Genomic DNA, 15779 nt, shown 5'->3' with positions numbered 1-15779 from the left:
CCCCTGTGGGCTGACTGAGCTAGAATGACATGACCATTAAAAAAAGTGGTGGAGGCAGAACTGCTCTTTGAGGATGATGCAAAATTAATGAGAAAACCTGTCATACAAAGGCTACAGCGAATCAAATATCAATCTAATTTATTAACATGATGCTTTAAAATCTGAACTTGCCATCGTTGTTCAGTTCAAATACATTTTCTATAGCGGTTCAATACTGTGGTGCAGTACACTGACGCTGACCAACAAAACGCTAACTACCTCTTGTCTAATAAATTAATGGAAGGTGTGGGGGGGAGTGTAATGTTCTGCTTGTCTGCATACAAGGGTGACTTATGCCCAACTCTCTTCCTTCCTCTCCCCTCTCTTATATGTACACACACACACACACACACGCACACACACATACATATTCTCATCCTTCCTCTTCAGCTACTGAGGGGTTTTCTCTCCGGGATATTTTTACTGAACTAAAAAAAGAGTGAAGTGACATGAAAAGAAAAGCAATTAAGTTAAAGAATTTGTTAAAAGTTGTAAAGAATGACAAGTTTGGCAAACGTTTTAAATGTTTTTGATCTCCTGTGTGTCTTCATAACATAAGAAAAAGATTGATATGGTTCTAATATGTGAAAACAAAAATGAAGATCAGATACCCTTTTAAACACTGTCACGCTTTCTTCTTGCACGTTTTAGTGTAGCTCAGGAGATATAGAAACTGTTGTGAATGAGATGCCCTCTTTCTATATGAACAACCGCAATAACTCTTTCAGTATACAAATTGTGTTACATACTGGGAATCTATATAGCAGAATGAAGGACGGGAGACACTGTCAAGGACCCCCCAGGGCCCCGCTTTAACAACCACTGGTGTAAGCTGTCTGGTTTCCTGCTGAGGGAGTCAGTTCGCTCTACTGTTTTTCTCTTTTCCTTATCAGCTCTCTGTGGACTGTGCCTCTCCTTCACCAGAACCTTGACAGAGGCCCGTTTCTCTCTCTCTCTCTCCCCCCCATCTTGTTTGTGTTTACCACTGCACACTGACATCCTCCCCTTAAATGATAGCCCCTATGCTGTCAGCACACTGGAGTCAAATTAGAGAGCAAGACATGCCCGCGTTGCGGTTCCCTCCGAGCCCCCGGCATGCAGGGGAGGCTGAAGCCGCAATCAATTGAAATTCTGAGCTTTTTGCTTTGTCTTGATCAGTGCTGGATATTAGAGGAAGAGGATGCTGCCCGAGCACCCAGACTGTGTTGTTATTACCCGAGAGAGGGGAAGGAATGAGCGTCTGGAATACGGCCATGTTTCAGTGAGCTCCTGCTGCTGCACGCCGGCGTGCTATGCTTGCACGTATAAAAAGGCAGTGTTGGGATCTAAAGGAGCGTGTTTGGGTTATCAGCATTTAAGAAACTGAATTCTTGACATCAATAGAATTATTGATGTATGTAACAATTATTAATGATTATTAATATAAACGGGGCACCACCCTGCGAACAGGGACCAATAACCAAACGATAAAACTAAGTCTCATAATTAGTAGTCACTCATAATGTCAATAGTCTGCGTATGACTATACATTCAGTGACAGTGAAGGGTTTTAAGTTCGAGCACAGGCCACTACATACAGTCTTATCAAATACATATGCACAAGTAATCACAGACGACTGCTCCTGAAAGTATAACAGAGTTTATTGAATCAAAATAATAAATGATCAAATCAATTAATATTGCAACCAACAAACGTTATCATACAATTTTATATGCCTAAACTAAAGAATGAATAAAATGGATGAGGGTGTATGTCTGTGTGTGTATGTGTATGTGTGTGTCTGTGGGTGAACAGGAAGGAGTCTTACAGCTACGCTAAAGACTACAAAGATGGCGGCGTCGAGTGACGCTGGCCAAAGGGGAGGGGCCTTAAGAACTACAGCTAAAAACTACAAAGATGGCGGAGTCGAGTGACGCGGACCAAAATGGCAGTTAGGCTGCTGTATGTGTGTGTGTTTCGTGAAAGGAGGAGAGAGAAAAAGGAGCGAGAACTCGAAGTGAATCACGCTTCGGCGTGCGATGTGGTAGGGAGCCTGATTTGCTGGTTCTATCATGCATAAATATACCGCTGTCGTCTTTGAACTGCCGGTAACTTATGCCGTGATAGGCCACGCACCTCAGCTCACTCACCGAGTCGAGTTAATGAAAAGAGAACTTCCACCCGGAGTGGAAGACAATGAATGAAAAGAAATCAAATAAATCCCAAGCAAACAGTCATAGTTGATACACACATACAGCGGAGCTTCTCTGCTCCGTAATGATTGCGTAATACCTCAATATCACGCGACAGTCTTAAACACACAAAAACACGGGAATATCAACATATAAATGAATGGCCTGAATTAAACTTAAGTTAATTTAAGCTAAGCTATGCCCAAATGCCAAGAATCTTACTTGTAGATGCTTCGTTGCAACGTGGAAGTGTTTGTGAGCAAAGTGGTCCGTCTTCCTCGTCGGGAAGGGGGACAGGGGGGGGGGCTGCTTGCAGCGCGGCTTTGCAGCGGGCGCTGTGTGTCGCACGGCGTTGCTGGTGCGGCTTCGGTCCGTTGGCGTGGCTCGGGAGCAAACGCAGGTCCGATCTGTACTCGCTGCAGGGAGGACAGTTTAACTTCGGCTGAGACGACGTGGTCCGTAGGTCTCCCGGTAATCATCGGTCAGGAGAGGAGCGAGGCTTCGTCGGGCTCCTCTGTGCCGGTTTGTGCACAAAATAAAAAGAAAGGCGGAGAACGGATCGCTGATGCGGGTTCGTCTCGCGGGCTGGTGGAGCCGTACTCAAAGTGGAACACTGTCGTTTCGTCCAGCAAAACGGCTCGTGACCTGTCAGGGTTTGAGGGGCTTCCTCGTGGCTTTCACGTGGCCAGCGTTGCGCTGGCGGGGAAAGTTGGTTCTTCTGTGGCCTGGACGGGGGTGTCCGAGCGAAGAGAGCGTGGTGTGCTTCCTAACTCAACCGAGGTCGAAGGGGGAAAAGCCTAGAAGTGTGAACTAAAAACAGTTTTATAGAACAGTGACTGAACCACAGGGGTCCTGGGGTCTCTTGGCCTTCGGCCAATGAGATTGCAGCGGTTACCATGGTTATTTGGGGGGGGGGGGAATTCACACCCTAGTGTGAAATCCCTTTGCTCTTATCAACTACAAATCAGGATGAGACCTTTGCTTGAAAAAGTTAAGGCCTGATTTTCTTTGTCCACAGCACATGTTTAAGCCACATGGTCAGAGCCCAACAGCAGACATGATGCAGGCTCTTTTCAGACACAAGTCGCAACATCAGGCACATTCCACATGTTCCGCCATCAGCTTTAATATCCGTAACGTGATCGTGTGGCAAAGTGGTAATGCGTGGCATATCATTTCATGTGTATGCATCATTTATTTACGCCATACGCCCGACTCTCAAACATGTGGCACGTCGTCTACTTGTTTCCTTTCAATTTGTTCCATTACAGTTATAATTTGAATCTGGTGGTTGATCTCTAGTCTCATGGTTGTACTGCTCATACCCAGGAGCACATGACATCAGTACAACAGCAGGACAAGACACGCAAATGTTCAGACAGGCTATACACAAGCCATGGCGAACCAAAATATCTCAACAAATTACTAATTGAAGGTCAAATCAAAAGTGGGCGTCGTGGCAATAACAATCTGATATTGCACATAAAACTTGTGTCCACAATTGGCCCAAAAATGGTGGAACTATGATCGATGCTGAACACCAAATTGCCAGCGAAGCAAAGGGAGCATGCTTGAGCATTCTTCATGCTTTAAGAACCTTTGCATACTTACTTACACGTGTATCCAAACCTACAATTACAACCAAGGAACCTGCGTTTCTGTGAGGAATTCAATTACCCTGACCGCAGACTTGTTAGTGTACAGATGCAGAAGGCTTTTCTACTCGTTCTTCCGTCGTGCGCCTAAGCACTTGTATTTGTCTACATCATTGCTGGACTGCCTGGGGAGAGCAGCTATTTTTACGGTGTGCTTTGTTTGGATGGTTGTTTTTGCAAAAGGGAAAGTGGCAAGGTTTGCTCAGGGAGTGACGAAGAAAGAGTTGTGACTACAGAAGGAGGACAGAGGGGGAGAAGGATGTGTGTGGGGAGGGGGGGGGGGGGTCTCAGGCTGCCTTAAAGGGTTGGCAGTCTAATTCATTTTGCATGTGTCGCTCTCCCTTCTCCCTTTGTTTTGTTCTTTTTTGAAGAATAACTTTAGGAAGGCGCTGAATTTCCAGGCATGAGAGACTGTTAAACATCACGACAAATGTATACGTGAGGCCATGAGTATGAAGTTGCTCTTGACTTTCTGGACTGGATTTGGAATGATTTACTTTTTTTTTTTTAGCAGAAAGTAGTAATTTAGTTTAAAAAAAAGAGCAGAATGCTTGCACAAATGATTACTTTTACCTTTTTTCATCCGCACATTTAATCAACTACATCTGCATGCATGAATTCAAGATGAGTAACACATCTGTATCTACATGTGCTCCACGTTGCAGATGTCCCTGAGATAAGCAACACTGGCACCAGCAATGGCGGTGAGTAGAGATCATGTTTTTTTCCCCCCATGAACTATCCGGTCTGGGCGCTGTGACGCATCACTGCCACGTAACAGACACCCCCCTGCTGTCTGCTCTCCACATCCCTTTCTCCATTGCTTGCTTTCATGCCTCTTCTACTCAACAGTCTGTCAACATACCTGCCTACATTCATGCAGTGTCACAGTGCATATGAGGGTTCTAGTTATATGTTGGATGCACTTACATTTTAGTGGTAGAAACTCCAGCCAGCACCAGAAGAGCTGTTTAGGTTTAAAAAACATGACTATTAGTTTCTATTCAAAAGGTTCTTGTTCGCTACATCGTCACTGTAAACCCACTCGGCTTGATTCACAAGCTTGGCAGGGCAGAGAGATTTTTTAAGATAAATTGATTGCTTTTCTGCGCAGGAAGAAGGGCAACACAGATTGCCTGATTATCACAGCCACTTCTCACATGTTCCCTCTTCCCCTCTCTGTTCTTCTCATTCCTTTCCCCAACTGTTATCTAGAGGAGATGAAAGATCCTGTCGAGAGCTCAGAAGAACCTGATTCTATTCTAACTGACAGCATTCAGTCCAAAGGTAAGGGCGTGGGAGAAGCACTCGCACTCTCGCTCACTGGCTCGCTCTTATCTCCTACACAATCTCTATTTATAAGCGGATTCTTATTAGTGGCCACAGCTGCTGAATTATAATTCACTTCATCCGGAGGATCCTCGGCGCTGTGCAGCTGAGTGTTACCCAGTTTCACCCTCCATGTCTCCATTTTCCCCTCCGTCTGGCTCCATCTTTTCCTCTCTTTAGGGGCTGTATTGTAGGATATTTTGGTATAAACGTGTCAGCACGTCTTTGGAGATTGAGTGTGATGAATTGCCTGCAAACTCAACTATCGGACATTTAATAAATCAAGTGTGCAATGCATATTATTCCAACATTCAGCCAACACAGACTGTAGGAGCAATAATCATGCCAATAAATCATATTTGATAAGGATACCACACTGTTGATATTCTCAGGTCTCCGTTGAGATTTAGGTTAATAAGACTCCATGAAATTTGACTGTGGACATATGTAGAGAGCGCTATGACTTTCTATGTCTGCCTTTGTTCCGTGTGGGGCTCTTTAGAGTTGTTGCGTCAAAGAATGGGATTCCGATTTGGGCATCTTAGTTTCCAGGCAGAGAAAAAGATCATGAAGCAACTGTTGTGAACAGATTGTCAGGGTTGAATAAATAGGACAGGCCAGCAGCATATGAAATAACTTGGCATCGGCAAACGGGTTTGTGTATAAAGGAGAGAGAGCTTAAACAATGCCAGACAAAGCGCCAGAGAAGAAAAGGCCTGTTGTCGAACAAGCGTGTGGATGGGGATGGTGATGGAACTGGGTAGAGAATAGTTTCCTGCTAAAATTAGCCGTAGTACATTATCAAAACGCATGACACTGGGCAATCACAACAGACTGCCCTGTTCTCCCAACAACGACAGCAGGTAGTTTCATTTCTACTAAAGATTCACGTTCAGAACAGAGAAAATGGATCAGCCTCAGTGTCCACATGTGTGATTACCCATCTGTCTGTCACACAAAATAATAATGTATGTCACCGGTGCATTGGCTTTTGTAGATGGATGCAATGTGCATGTTCTGGTGACTGTTTCTTATTTACTAAGATGCAAATGCTGTCTGATGGCAAAGTAAAGCAGTGAAACAATTCTAAACGTAGAATACACTTTACCTCGCCGTCAGAAGACCAGTTATAATCCACCAGACTCCATTGACTAAAACATTAATGTGACCTTGCAGAACACATACAAATACATACAAGCCCACATCAAACAGTCTGAACTAACCCTCCCAGTTAATTCTGAAATTAGCACAGCTAATGTTGACTCAGCTAGTCCGAGTGCTCATATTATTCATAACACTGTTAATTAGCTCAAAGTTATCACCATTTCCTGTGGTAACATACTCCACTGCTTTAAAAAAACAAAAAACTGAACGCAGAAAAATTGTGTACTAAATGTAAGAGCCATGCACAATCTGAATTCAGACGATGTACTGTACTTATGCTCCATCCAGACACTGTTGAGAAGAAAGAATGACCAGCTGAGGGAAGGACAATCAACCTCATCTCACAGCCAGCAAAACTGTGCGAAGGCCAACCACACTGGAGTCAGACTGGCCCATGTCAGTATGGGCTCTGACGCTGGCCCAGGACAACCAGCTACTCACAAGATGCTCACATCCCCACCTTTATTTAGCCTATTCCCTCTTTGTTAAGAAACGACTCACCCCTCAAGTATGTATGTGTTTGTATGTTTGTGCAAAAATGCACTATATGACTTGAACATATCAACCAGAATGAGATGAGCCATACCTCACTGTGTGTTACAGCCATATGTTGTGGCAGCAGAGTGCGATGACATAAACCAGGTTCAAGTCTCTTAATTTGATCTATGCCCACTGTGAGAGCGCGGTAGAGCTGTCAGTCAATCAACCGTCCTTCCGTTCTGACAAAGCCACAGTCATGATGACATTTAACAGTGGAATTACCTGACAACACACTGACACCTGCCATGTCTCCTCACACACTACTGCACCTCCAGCTCCATTGTTGAGTCAAATCAGTGAATATAGTCTTGATTGCGACCACAGTCTGTAAGGCGGTGTGTCGCTCCCCGGCCGGCCTTTTATCTATGACCATCACATCTGATCTCTGCCACCGCTGTAACCGCAGCTTAACTCATTTTACCAAGAAGCTGTTCATCAAGGCCCACGTACGCTAAAGAGGATACATACGAGTGTCTTTTAACAAATCGATTCGTTCTTGTCCCTCTTTTTCTTTGCCGTTTTAAATGCATGCCAGACAATTGCTTTGAACTTCATCAACATAAACAGGAATTACAGTCCTCTTCGCTTTCGCTTGTCTCCTTACCAGATTGTCTATAACTATGTTGAAGGAATCTGCCTTATTTCATATCAAACTATAAAATCCCAATCACAAGGAGGTGGTCCAAGTATGAATTCTTGGTTTTGATTGCTTGCAGATGATTTGTAATTTTGAGTACAACATGTAATGGCAAATGCCTGTTCACGGTTTCTTGTTTTCTCCTCATTTGATTTTAAAACATGGTTTGGGTTTCTTTGGTTTCTGTTAAATGTTGTGAATTATCTATTATTTTCATTGGTGCCATACTAAAAATCTGATTAATAACAGTTCTATGAAATGATGCCTTCATACTTTGATGTTTGCTTTGCTAAGCTATAACAGAAACAACTAATAAAATGTAAAGGTGGAAGCCATGTCTCAGCTTTTAATGTATCTCGTCATGTGTCTTGTTTTTACCTCTCATTATCGTAGCGATTATTTGATTTCTTTCTACTCACAGTTGGTATAGTTGATTTCCTCTCAGTTACGTGTGAAATTGATCAACTGCAACAGAGCGATCAGTCGTGTGTCTCTGGTGGACAGAAACAATTAGTCTGTCCTTTGATCTCTTAGCACGATGCCTCTCTGGCCCTCAGGCTCCGTCCTGTATCAAATGAGGAGGCAGAGGCGGAGGCAGACCCCCCCCCCCCCCCCCTCCTCCTCACTAATGGCCAGAGACCTCACAGGGAGTTTGTTATCAAAGACTTATCAGCTCTCCAGAGCAGAACATCTTCATCAAGCACCTGTCTTATCTGGACAGATCGTGTTAGTTTAATCTTTGGTAAATGTTTACTCAAGTGTTTAATACATAAAGTCACACTTCATGATTTAAACTGCCACATGTCACAAAACTACTGTAGATAACAGTTATTAAGACATTAAAGCCAATGTATAGAACTTGAAGAGTGGCACTTTCTGCTCTAGTTCCCACTAGGTTTGTCTCATCATTCAACAAACACAATCTGAATAATGAGAATAGAGCTGGAAACAAACCTGAGGACGAGGCAAATTAAGACTGGACAATACTGTAAACCCCACAGAGAGCTAAAGGTGAGAACTTCATCAGGGGGGGGGGGGGTCAACTTTAGGTGAGCTGCAGCTCTGCACAAGCAACATATAGCAGCAAACAACTATTTCTATGTAAAGATATAAAAATGAACTGAATTGGAACAGACTTGGTCCAATCTTCACTCGCACATCATATTTATTATGGGTTCAACAATCACGTAATGTGTCCTCACATTCACTTCTGAGCGTGCTCTAGGGCAAGTCAAGGAGTAACGTTTGCACAGTTAACCATTTACAATTAAAAGGGCACACCACCAATTTACCATTGCACTCCTTTAACATTGTCAGAATCACAATGGACAGTTAAAAAAATGTAAAAAATGCAGAAGCATCGTGTTTTTTATTCCAAGCGTGCTCCTTCTTTGTCAAACACTGGTGTCTATATTCCCCAATATCCACCATGCAACTCAAGCGCCGTGTGCTGAGGGCAGAGATTCAGGTGTTTCGAGCTGGTCGTGGCTAATGCAGCCTTGAGCAGAGATGAACAGAGGGCTACAGAGGTCTGGTAAACTCAAGTCAACAACTTGTAGTCTTTTTTTTTTTTAAATAGCAAAAAGTGGGCCCGATCAAGTCAATCAGTCAAATAGGGGAACATAGTGTTCGAAACATTATCCTAAAAAGAACAATATTCAGCCATTGTTATAATTTTTTGATAACAAAATGGCAATAAAGCATCAACAGGTTTGTCATCTGTTTGGTGGGAAAATCCAATAAAAAACAAGTTTCACATCAATCTAGCAGCTACCATGTTTACGATCCATTAACTTGTCACATGCCGAGCGGATGTCAGGTGTGATTGTCCCTGAAACGGAGACTGTTTAAATTTGAATGACTTAATTTAAATGTTGCATGTCAGAACCGGGTGGTTCCCTGGCTTTGAGCAGTAGGTAGTGTCAAAGGAAACAGCCTAATCGCACAGGCTTGCTGCCACGCACCGGCTCCCTAGCATACAAAACACTCCAGTGTCGAAATAACAAACCCCCTATTCCACATAACAGCCTGCCATCCTAGTTTACACCTGACAGGATTGGATTCTCAGGCTTATATCAGAGTTGTGAAGCAGTAATTGTTCACTCACACTGTAAAAACCTCTCATAGGCACTGTATATGTATCTACACATTGAGCCGTGAACACATGAGTACTAATGCATGCGTTGAGCGACCTATGTCGTTGCATGCGTTTGTCAATTTTTATCTGACAGGTCTTATTATGCGGCTGTGGGCTGATATGTGATGTACTCCATTTATTCTATTTTCCAGATGAAAGGACCTCTTCCTATAGAAACATGCATTCCCATGTTCTCTCTACCGTTCTCTTTCCCTCTACTCTCCCTGCTGCTAACTCCTCCCACTGTCTACCACCCTCCCGCCACACTACCTCGACCCGGCACCACACTGGCTGTTAACACAGCACAAACTAACTGGAAAAGAATTATTCCGGCTCCAAAGCTTTAAATCCCAGTGCTAGATAAGCTGTTTTTATCTGAAGCACAGTGTTTGTCCTTCATGAAAATTCTACGCCCCCACAAGACTGTAGGTGAACTAAGCCCAGATAAACACTCTAATTGGGATGAAAATTGACGCTATTCATTATGGATGTCTGTCTTCAAAGGCAGCGAGGGCCACTGAAATGTTGAAAGGAAACAGACTTGCAGCGCTGCTAGTTTGCTTTGAACAAGTGAGAATACATCGATTAAACTCCGCCAGCACAAGACGGTTATGCAGATTACATTTGTTGTCGGACTAAAAAAGCAGACTTGTCTCATGCTGATGGCCCCTCATAACAAGAGAACAGACGAGACAGAGGATTAATAAACTAATTCTCTCTCTCTCTCTCGCTCTCTGTCGTTGCTCTAATTATCAACTTGATAATGTGCTTCCTCAGGTGATGCAGCGAATTCTCACCATTATTGTAGCTATAGTACAGTGAAGCCCACTGTCTCTAACAGTATAAAGTCAAGTCAAAGTTTGCTTTTTTTGAATCATTGAGTAGTAAATCAGGGTTGAGGAGAGCAGTTCTCTCTCTTTTTCCAATCACATTGCTCAGATTAACAACTTAGGTATTCTTCACATGAGCCACATCCACACTTCATTTCGCTGCTTTTTTTTCGAAAGAAAACACAGCTTGGTTCAGTGTAAATTAAGACATTTCAACGGGTTATGAAGCTAATGTGTGTGCAGTGGCTATGCGGCAATTAACTTATTTGGTTGCTTTATGGCTTGATCTGTTTGCCACAAAGACTGATAAAGAGCACTCAAGACCACAATTAAGGTCCTGTGCTTAATGTGATTAGAGCCCCAATAACAATTGCTGGTGATAAACCTCACTTAAATTGGCATCATTAGCTCTGATTTGTACTCATTATTCAATAGGTCAAAGCTGTGTTCGTGAAAAGCTTCCATTTGGATTACATCTTAATTAATGCATGCGATGCGTCTGTGTGCATATGCTCTTTGTTCTACTACAACTAATAAACTGAGTGCAGTTGTGAAAGTAATGAAGACTCAACATGTTGCTTCCCTTGTTAACAAAAAAAACACAACACCCAGAAATGTTAATAAAAGAAAATGAAAAGCAACAGCGTTTAAAATGCTCAGTAATTAAATTGGACATTAATAAATACATTCGACTGATTTAGCTGTAACTTTGTTGGCAGTTTGGTTATGCTGATGTTCTCTAACTCATTAAAGATAAATACATTTAAAGATCAAGAAAGAAGTCAAGCTGAGGAGAGTGCAGGGTTTTTCCTGGAGCCCTGTTGCTTTTCAATGCAGCCGTCGAACATAAATGCACTTAAGTGAACTGGATAGAGCAGCTGGCATGCTGGGGTCAAATGTAACAATGTTTTTAGGTTTTATAAAATCAGCAGGAGACTACTTTTAATGAATGACAGGTTTCTTTTGTATATGCAAATTAGAGATACAAAATGGAATATGTATTTGTAAAAGCATTGGTTTCAGCATTGTATTTTGGTTAACACTACAAATACCAAACCTTTAACACATAAAAAGGGACTAGCTTATCGTCATATTAGCTGTCAAATTATGCTTCATTTTGTGTGACATTTCTGCAGTTTAAGCCTGAGCCATTTACTTTCCCACCAAGAGACTGCAGTGGATCTGGCTTTTCTCAGTGATGATATATTGTTGAAAGACATGACATCAGTTTGGGTAAGTCACTGGAGAAAAGGTTAATTAACAAGTTTATTAATTACTCACTGAAGAGCAATACTCTTCTGTAAATGCCTCCTTTTGAAGCTTCATAACTATTTCTACTCTTCAGTGTCAACAATACCAATTGCTGGCTCACCATATGATGCAAAGGTTAGCAGCAACGCCGCTTAGTCCTCACCAAATGTCTCCAATGGGACACTGACACAGACTACTGTTTGCATGTCTTATCAGCATTTGTATTTTTGTGACTTGACGAAGAAACAAATTAAAGTTTCTAATGTCGTTGGCCAATCAATTGATGTTTTTGCTCTTAACATCTAAAGAGCGAGCCAATACCAGAAGAACCACAGGCATCATGGGAACTTTTTTCTGTGTTGTCGCGACTGTCACAAGTTTTAAAATAAAAGTTAAAAAAATAAAGGTTGCCATAAACTTAGTGATAAATGTGCTAGAATTCAACACACATTCCTGCATAAATAAATCTACTGGTGGGTTTTCTGTTATTTAGTTGTTGTTTTGGTTGTTGATCGTTAACAATGCTCTGAAGAATTACTCGACTTCTTTCCCAAACAAGATCACGTCTTCTCGAGAAAACAGACGAGCTTGATTGGTTTCGCATTTAGGCATCTTGCCTGTCAGGGCTGATGGAGAAGTGTTGCCTGGCAACAGGCTGTAGAAAGTGAGGCCCTGTGCGTTCAGAATCGATGAAGTTTAGCCGTCGAACAGACCAAAGTGTGTCCAATTCAGCTCGGCCCATTTGCCAAGAGAACGTAGCCTGTGAAAAGGTGAGGTTGATTTAATGATAAAATATGTAACCGTATAAGCGAGGGCAGCAATGTTACAATAATGTAGAATAATATGCTGTAAAAATGATAATATAGTTGTCGGAGTTCTGCGCTGATTCCTGGGTATCTGTTAAGATGTCAACAATCTCAAAGCTGCCAGTGCGGGATTCTCCTGAGTTTTCTTGCAACTGGAAATCAGCCAGGAGCAGATTAGGAGGATTGGCCCCAGGTCCTAGCTTTGATACCGACTCTCCTCCCTCTCGACTCTCTTTTCAGTAGCTTTTGGTCTGCCAGGGCTGGTTGAGTGGTCAGCCGTGGGTAATCGTCTCAAGGTCCCTCCACACACACAAAACCACACCTCCACGCTTCCTACTCTAATGTTGATGAGTGTATCTGTCCTATGCAATAAGCGCTCCAGTAATTTATAGACAAACAATGTCCTTTATAATATAGCAGGTCAATAAAAAGTTATAATAAAAGTCTTAGTATAACATAAAAATCTCACTCTATAGCATGTCGAAAAAGTCTTGAAAAGATTTCAAAAGACAACATAAAAAGTCGTAGTATGGTTTGACAAAAAAAAGACATAAAAAAGACATAGTATAGTATGTTGAAGTAAGTCATAAAAAGTAATAGCATGTCAAAAAAATCATAACAATTTGTTGAAAAAAAGTAATAAAAAGTAATTGTATAGCATGTCGAAAACAATCATAGTATAGTATGTCGAAGAAATTGACAAAGGGTCAAAGTATAGCATGGAGAAAAAAGTAATAAAAAAGTAATAGTATAGCATAGAGAAAAAAGCCGAGGTATAGCATGGCGATTAAAGTCAGAGTATTGTGTGTTGGTAAAAGTCAGTTTAGTATGTTAAAAACAATCCTAGCATAACATGTCCGAAAAAGTCATAAAAAAAAGTCATAGCATGGTGAAAAAAGTCACGGTATAGCATGGCTATTAAAGTGAGAGCTTAGTTTAAAAAGGCAATTCAGTGTCTTAAAAAAACGTCATAAAAAAAGTCATCAAAATAGTCATATTGTATGCCATTCAAATATATCTCAACTCTATCTCATTACCATCATATCTTCGATGCTGATTTGTCCATTGAGAAAGACAGAATACGGAGATCAGACCCTGGTGTTTAAGGTGACTTGCTCCTTTCAGAATCCTCTGCATGAAAACCACCTTTTGTTTATTACATGGCTTCCATTCCAATCAGTCACTAAGGAAAGCCTTCAGTCAACACGGAGGAATGGCCATCACGTGTGGGAAGCATTTGTTTGAGTGTACATTGTGTGCCTGTATGTGTATTTATTAATTCACAGACGGAGAGGGCTGCTCCTTCCCACAAGGATTCATTATTTTCTGTTCTGAACTCCTGCTGGTTATGTTAATGTCTCGTGAATTTGCATAACAAAATAGGCATCAAGGTAGGCAGGAAAATCACTTCAACACAGCATGCAATTTACATGTGCCATTTTGCAACCAATCATTCAGTCACGAAGACACGCTAGTAATCTTTGCAAGCCACCGCAGGGCAGGTGCAGGGTAAAGGACAATATGTAGGTGTATTTTCAAAGTTCCCATCGTTGTTTGACCATCATCGGTCCCGACACTTTGTCCTCTTTATACCCTTCAGTCTCATTGAGGGGAATAACTTACAATATCATTATGTCATTAACACAGTAGATCAGATATTGTTTACTGGGGAAACAGTTCAGAATGCATGATATCGGATGATTTATTTTCATGATACTATAGACTTCATTAATAAATATAATTCATGAACTCCATTGATAAATATGAATAATTTAGCATTATTGTCAAACTGCCTGAGCCTGGCAGAGACACACTAACAAACGAGCTGAACAAGCTGATTAAAATGACACCAAACACCACTTTTTAGGCTTTCCTGTTACAGAACGCCACAGCTTCTCCGCAAGATGCAACTCACAAAACACCTCATACTGAAATATACAGGGAGACTTTCTCATTCACTGTTAATTGGCTCATTTATTCCTGAGAGCAGTGAAAAAGAAAAACAGCAAAGATTAAGAAAACTTCCCGAACAAAGTTTTGGAGCATGTCTGAGGCGTGCTGTCTGGATTGGAACAGACACCGACATTAATGGAGAGAAGCTAAAGCGTCTGTAGACAGTCAATGCCACCCGTCCCTCTTGTCTCCAGGCTAAACGCCTCTTGTCACAGCTGACAACTTCGGCAATTGATTAAGTCAGTCTTGCTGACAGGACGACACAAGGTCACAATTATGATGAATGCTCTGTTGATTATTTTAGATATGAAAAAGAGGAAAAAAAGACGAATTTTCTCTTTGTTGAGCTTATAATGATGAGGTTGGTCAATCAGCCAGCATTAATACACAGTATGTTCAGATATTACTTTCTGTGAGATTCACTTGGATGAATTTCAAACTCATCACTGAACATTGCAGCAACTTTTCCCACTGGCTGTAGCAAAAGGGAATGGAAATTCAATTTCTGGGACTGAATCCATTTATTCATCGCACCATTCCACTGTGCATCTATCAGTTCACCAATCTATTAATGTAGCCTGTCAAATATGAGCCTAGGTCCTTCTCACCTTCAGCGTCTGCGGGCCACAATATCTCCCATCTCCCCAGCTCTTCACGGCTCAATACTCTCTGCTCTAATATATATATAACCGATCCTTTCAGAAGGCAATTCAGAAGCTAACCACCACATTCCGGACTTCTATCGGGCGCTGATAACGTGAGGTTTGACCATCTGTCAGGGCTGTGACTGTTGGCTATAAACTTCACGCTCTGTCTTTTTATTCATCTGTTTCTCGGAGGAGAGATGCAGCCAGAGCCTGGGAGCCACAGGCGGAATCAGAGAGGAGAGAAAAATCAATTGCTGCTTTTGCCTCTGCCTAAAACAAGCCGTGTCGGAGACCATCCACAAAAGGAGGACAAAAGTGGCCGGTGGCCCCTCAAACTCTCAAAGCCCAGGAGACGGGCTGAAAATGGGATCCAGCCACTTCATGTGCAATCGGGCCTACATCAGTGATTGACGGAATATGAGGGAAGACAGCCGAGAAGTACCTATGGTAGAAAAGTGAAACCATTTTGAGTAGTAACCTTTCCAAAGCCAATGCAATTTAGAATCCCGAATAGTAAGATTGGGGAATCAAAACTTTGTGATTGAAACAAGTGATTTAAACAACAAAATCATACAGGAGCTATAGAGAAATGAATATGGTTGTGTGTGGATGACCTTTC

At 42.0% G+C, this 15779-nt stretch overlaps 1 protein-coding gene across 2 annotated transcripts in view; it reads left to right on the top strand.

The window, feature by feature from the left end:
* The window catches only part of macrod2 (mono-ADP ribosylhydrolase 2), a 381154-nt gene extending 373283 nt beyond the window's left edge, over positions 1–7871 (top strand). For both annotated transcript variants that reach the window (XM_079280386.1, XM_079280385.1), the window contains exons 16-18: positions 4532–4570; positions 5082–5153; positions 6648–7871. In XM_079280386.1, the coding sequence (XP_079136512.1) occupies positions 4532–4570; positions 5082–5153; positions 6648–6670 (134 nt within the window). In that variant the 3' untranslated portion in view covers positions 6671–7871. The remainder of the gene's footprint in view (positions 1–4531; positions 4571–5081; positions 5154–6647) is intronic.
* Positions 7872–15779: the final 7908 nt, after the last annotated feature.

Source organism: Melanostigma gelatinosum (assembly GCF_949748355.1).
Source record: "Melanostigma gelatinosum genome assembly, chromosome: 12".
In the NCBI taxonomy this organism is placed as follows: domain Eukaryota; kingdom Metazoa; phylum Chordata; class Actinopteri; order Perciformes; family Zoarcidae; genus Melanostigma; species Melanostigma gelatinosum.
The sequence above is the reverse complement of the archived record's forward strand: the minus strand, read 5'-3'. Positions and strand labels throughout refer to the sequence as shown.